This window comes from Portunus trituberculatus, chromosome 30 (assembly GCF_017591435.1).
Source record: "Portunus trituberculatus isolate SZX2019 chromosome 30, ASM1759143v1, whole genome shotgun sequence".
Classification (NCBI taxonomy): Eukaryota; Metazoa; Arthropoda; class Malacostraca; order Decapoda; family Portunidae; genus Portunus; species Portunus trituberculatus.
In genome coordinates this window covers 12,150,951-12,156,950 of record NC_059284.1, presented here as the reverse complement: position 1 = coordinate 12,156,950, position 6,000 = coordinate 12,150,951, and the positions used below count along the sequence as shown (strand labels likewise).

General features: G+C 39.5%; 2 protein-coding genes across 2 annotated transcripts in view; one reads left to right on the top strand and one right to left on the bottom strand.

The window, feature by feature from the left end:
- Positions 1-255: 255 nt before the first annotated feature.
- The window catches only part of LOC123510822 (40S ribosomal protein S14), a 6,658-nt gene continuing 913 nt past the window's right edge, over positions 256-6,000 (bottom strand). The window contains exons 2-4 of the mRNA XM_045266246.1: positions 3,857-4,100; positions 1,614-1,766; positions 256-352 (exon numbers count right to left, since the gene is read on the bottom strand). Coding sequence (XP_045122181.1) covers positions 287-352; positions 1,614-1,766; positions 3,857-4,093 — 456 coding nt within the window. The 5' untranslated portion in view covers positions 4,094-4,100 and the 3' untranslated portion in view covers positions 256-286. The remainder of the gene's footprint in view (positions 353-1,613; positions 1,767-3,856; positions 4,101-6,000) is intronic.
- Positions 5,602-6,000, top strand: part of LOC123510814 (zinc finger SWIM domain-containing protein 8 homolog) — a 24,243-nt gene continuing 23,844 nt past the window's right edge. The window contains exon 1 of the mRNA XM_045266209.1: positions 5,602-5,626. The gene's annotated coding sequence lies outside the window, so the exon portion shown is untranslated. The remainder of the gene's footprint in view (positions 5,627-6,000) is intronic.

Sequence of the window (6,000 nt, the reverse complement as noted above, 5' to 3'; positions counted from 1 at the left end):
CTGTGGTTGTTTTTGTACAAGACTGACATGTCCTGTGCCAAGACTCCTCTCATGTCTTCACCAAAAGCTAACTACATGTAACTATCAAATTACAGTAAAAACACAAGTTTATGACATGTATTTTAAAGGAATGTCAATCACTGTCTCAGCTCAGATGGAGAACTAAATGCCACACACACACATAACTGATCTTCCCACTAATCCATCCACTCATTAGGAAATCTTGGAATATAATCTCAAGAGGAAAACAAGCAGTTAACGGATCACTATAATTAGAGCCAGACAATTACAGGCGCCTGCCCCTGCGGCCACCCTTCCTGCGTGTGCTGTCTGAGGGCACTGGCGTCACATCCTGAAAACAAACAAACACTTCAAACACTATTCCCCTCACCATCAGCTTAATCCCTTCAATTATCAATAAAGGAATGGAAACCTTAAAGCTTTTATCTAAAAAATCAACATCCCCATGTATACCAAGATAACATTCCTGAAAGGTTGCAGGAAGACGAAACCAGGACCAAAAGAGACCCAAGAAAACCTGGAGATGGAATGTGGGAGACAGGTAATGGAACATTCTACAACCAAAATACAACTGGCACACAATCAAATATCAACGAATCCCATAAGCAAAGCGATGATGGTCACTACAAAGAACCAAAGCTAAACATACAAACAACAAATAATGATGGCCACTGCAAAGAAACAAAGCCCAACGTAACCAATCTCAAAATAAAAAATGTTTCTCCTAGTCTGGTCTCTGCACACACCAGACAAGCAGTCATGCAGGCAGGTCTCCAATCACTGTGACCTTGGCTTGAATTTTTGTTTGAAAGGATTGTGCAGTGGCAATGTGACTAATTAAAACTAATAAAAAAGTTATATACCAAAAATCAATCATCAGCTGCATCATCAGAACTATTTAGCAATGAATACTATGCCATGACAGCCTCTGACTCAAAGCAACACTTCCATTAGATATCCTGAAATATTTTATTAGGCTTGTACCCTAAACAAAGGCTCAAGAAAGCTAATAATGATCTACCAATGTTAATCTTAAGAAACTGACAAATACAGCTTCAACGAAATGTAATATCAGATTATGTATGTCCTGATATACATTTACTAATACATTGTTCAGCACAGGAATTTGATAAAATACATAATTCATCTGGTAATTAATGTTCCAAAGTTTCATGAAGGACCACGACCACAAGAAGTCTGTAGCCATTTCAGAGAAGCTGTGGTTTATTCTCCCTTCTTGAGTTACACCGAGCACAATGGATGTACAGGTGTCTTTGGAGAAGGAAACACCTGAGTGAAATGTGTTGGTGCAGGAAATGTCAACAGTCACACAGGGCATCAAGACCCTTGGCCAGATATAAACATAAAAAATAGATAAAAAGGGAAGAATTACAACAAGAGGAAACAATGTAAATGAAGGCAAACAAAAAATCAAAATATAACATGGAATTACATGCAATACATGAATAAAACAATGACAAAGGAAAAAATATTGAGATAAAAATAATTATCAGGCAGCAACTAATACATTAAAATATTCAATGAGGAAAAAGTAGCACGCATAGCAGGAACAAAATGAGCGCAACACTCACCTCAATACGTCCAATCTTCATGCCGGCACGGGCCAGGGCTCGCAGGGCGGACTGGCCACCGGGTCCTGGGGTCTTGGTCTTGTTGCCGCCTGTGGCACGGATCTTGATGTGCAGGCAGGTGATGCCCAGAGTCTTGCACTTCTCAGCAACATCCTGCAACAGTGATGAAATCTTAGTGCTCTGCTGTTCTTCTATATACTTTTATGCAGTTCATCTCTCAGCTTGATATATCCAATAGTATGTGCAATACACTTGACAGGTTCAATCACAAGTGCAAGCATCTAAAGGGACAACACAGTATTGTAGCATCCCCTGGACCAGAAGCTGCACCAATCAACCACACATGTTCCAAGGTTCCTCCTAGACCAGAGAAATGCCCTGAGGTCACATGGAGGCCTTGGGTTCCTCTCCCTTCTTGAGTTACACTGAGCACAATGGAGGATGTACCAGTGCCTTTTAAGAAGGGGATAATATGAGCTATAGTCTGACCGACCTTAATTTACTGCTATGGGGGGGCGAGGGGAACTCTACAGTTCTGCCACGTTTCCAAAAAATGCGATGTGAAATGGAAGTTATTGGTGTACAAGGCATCGCAAATACCATCAATTCAGATGTATAAAATTTCGACTTGTGTATATAGATGGCTGAATCAACAGTAACCATCATATGCATAAAAAACTATATAGTACCATACAAACATGGCATACATATTCAACAGTGTTGCTGATATCAACTGTAGTAACTTATAATGGTACTTAGCGTATGTTTAGGGTGTGTAATAATATCAGCGTTACAGATATAAGATAATGAGCATGGAAAAAAGAAATAATCTATTATATATAAAAAAAAAAAAAAAAAAAAAAAAGGAACCCAGCCTGGCCAGGCCGAATAGCCTCACCTTGTAGTACCAGATGTTGCTATAATTATAAGATAAAATGCTCACATTTACTGGCTTTTACAGTAATTTCAAGGGTGAGGCATAATCGCATTCATAATTCGTAAGCCAAGCTAATGTGTAGTTTCTATTTTTACAAAATAGTAGGTATATGCCAATACCTAAGTGAAAAAAAAAAAAGAAGCATTTTTCACTTGTGAGCGGCAACTCTTCCACACCCAGCTGGTGGCCTTGACACATTGTGGTGGCGACGTGACTGACCTCGTATATACTATATATATATATATATATATATATATATATATATATATATATATATATATATATATATATTATAAATGCTCTCTGCTTACCTTTGATTCTTTAGTAAGAGAGAGAGAGAGAGAGAGAGAGAGAGAGAGAGAGAGAGAGAGAGAGAGAGAGAGAGAGAGAGAGAGAGAGAGAGAGAGATTAACAGAACAGTAGTGAAAACGTGGCAACACTGTACAGAGACGCTCGCCCCCATTGCCGTAAATTAAGGCTGGTCAGACTATAACGGCATGGCATCACACTACTCTGCCAGCTGCTCCTGTCTCTCCCAATGATTATCTATCATGGTTGCCCCTAAAATCAACAAAATAATCTCAGTAGACTTGGAGACTTAAAAGGAATGGAATAATAAGTTTAGCCAAAAGAAGGAAGATAATCAAACTGAGGACTAGACACAGAAAAATTAATAAAGGGAAGAAACAGAACCAAGTGCAAAGGATGAGTAAGGAGGGAGAAAGAAAAATTATACTTTCTCTCTAGTTCCCTTTCCTCTCATTCTTAGCATTCCATCAAAGCATTCATATCACTATCACTACTCTTAATTGCCAGTCAAATGATTTTCCTGGATCTACTTGCATTGCCTCTAAACATACTAACACATTTCTTTTGGCTAAGCTACCTGCCTCCGAATAAAAGACAAAAACAAATATCATAAAAAAAAAAGTGCATAAAGAACAGATAAAGAACGAAAAGTGAACTCTGCCTGCTTCTGTATTTTCATCTTCCTACAATCTGAATTCATACAAGAGGGAGGTTTCATGGTATTTATCCCATTCCTGTGGCTAACTCTCACTGACCAGCTTGGGGACTGGCATCTAAGTGGGACTTTTTTTGTCTAATATTTTTTTGTTGTTGCTCTTAGCCCCTCTAACAAAAAAAATAAAAATAAAAATAAATAAATACATAAATAAATAAAAATCAATCAACAAATAAATAAAATAAATATAAAAAATAACAAATGACAATGAAAAAGGGATACATCGGAGAATAGTGTTTCCGAGACAACACTCCAGACAAGCTTTCTTCCCGTTATAGTTACCTGCGCGGCCAACATAGCAGCGTAGGGGGAGGACTCGTCACGGTCAGCCTTCACCTTCTGGCCACCGGTGATGCGCACGATGGTCTCCCTGCCAGACAGATCAGTGACGTGCACGAAGGTGTCGTTGTAGCTGGCGTAAATGTGGCACACAGCGAACACCTTCTCTCCATCCAGCACCTGTGGTCCCAGCTGGACTTGCACCTCCTCCTTCTGGGTCTTTCCCTTACGTGGAGCCATGATTTAGCTGCGGAACAAGTGGAATGGTACAATATGTGCTGCTCAATGCCTAACTGGTGGAACAGTGACTTATGCTGTTCAATGGCTAACTGGTGTCTAAGTGGAACAGTGACACATATGCTGCTCGATGGCTAACAGGTGTCAAAGTGGAACAGTGACACCTATGCTGTTCACTGATTAACTGGTGTCTAAAAGGTGTCTAAGTGGAACAGCGACACATATGATGCTAAATGGCTATAGTCTACTCTGAAGTGGCTCCTTGGTCTTACTCCGAATAGTGCCCCAGGGAGTGCGTGGTTGTCAGATCTTGAGGAAAACTGTAGTCTGTCCTCGTGATAAGTGCGTGGATCAACAGAAAGCAAGTATTATTCACCTAAAATCAATATCATCAATAAGCTACACCATGTTATGAAACCAGGAGCCATTTTTGAGTAGACTCTTAACTGATGTCTAAGGCCTGTATTTAGAAATGCTGTGCTCCCTCACCACGACTAGTTTCAGAGGCCACATGGACAATTAGCTGGGTTCTCATTGTGTTTCTCCTTTTAATAATGTAGAAATCTTATTGCTCTTGCACTAAATCCATAAAAAACATCCTTAAAAACTCAAGTCACTTCAGAAAATGGTGTCAGTATTCAGAAAAGCTTTACTCTCTCACCAGGACTATTTTCTAAGGCCACAGAGATGATTAGTGTGATTTTCAAGCATTCCTTTAGTTAAATCTTGTTACTTTGTCTCTAGAACCATAAAACACCTTAAAAAACGTTACTGTCTCTCACTAAGACTATTTTCCAAGGGTTTTTAAGTGTTTCTCCACTTAATAATGTAGAAATTTTGTCACTGCCTATAGAACCATAAAAACACCTTAAAAATGCTATTTTCTCACCACGATTATTTTCCAAGGCCACAGAGGTGATTAGCGTAATTTTCAAGTGTTTTTCTAGTTAATAATGTAGATATCTTGTTACTTTAGAACCATAAAAACACCTTAAGAAATGCTATTCCCTCTCACCACAGCTATTTTCAAAGGGTTTTCATGAATATTTCTCAAGTTAATAATGTACAAATTTTGTCACTGCCTATAGAACCATAAAAAACACCTTAGAAAATGCTATTATTTCTCACCACGACTATTTTCCAAAGCCACAGAGATGATTAGTGTGGTTTTCACGTGTTTCTCCAGTTAATAGTATAGAAATCTTATCGCTCTGCCTCTAGAACCGTAAAAACTCACGTAAATTTAAATAAACCCATGCCTACTACTGGGCTGAACTGGACAGGTTTTTAGAGCAGGCATAGAGAAAACGATAGTGGAAATGGATGTGTTCCCTGCCTGTTGCTCTCCATTCTCTCCTTCTGCAGGCTGCTGAGGGACTGAGATTGGAACACTACAGGGAACAGGACCTACAAAGTGGTACAAAGCATAGAAGGCCACAAGAAGAAGAAGAAGAAGAAGAGGTGAAGTGAAGCCGTGACACATGTATAGCACACCAAACCAGTCGTGGTGAGATGCCAACCACACACAACAGCAAGGTATTAACACTATATTTTCACCAATCCACTCTTCATCTAATTCCATTTTGATCTGTGCTATTATGTACGTTAGCAACAAGCACACAGTTCCCTCCTGGTGGACTGACAACCACCACTCGTTACCTGGAGGCTGTGAGTGGAGGACTAACTACCTTAACCTTACCTAATCAAAACTTACCCTAATGCAGACTACACTATACTAACTTGACCTAACAATGACTAGAATTAAACTAACTTGACCTAACCTGAACTGAATCAAACTTAACCTAACCATACCAAATCAAACCAACCCCATAAACAAAACGTCAAATCAGCTGGGTGGAAAAGCTGCGAAAGAGGAGCCGGGAATCGAGGCGAGCGCGCGGGACGGTTTC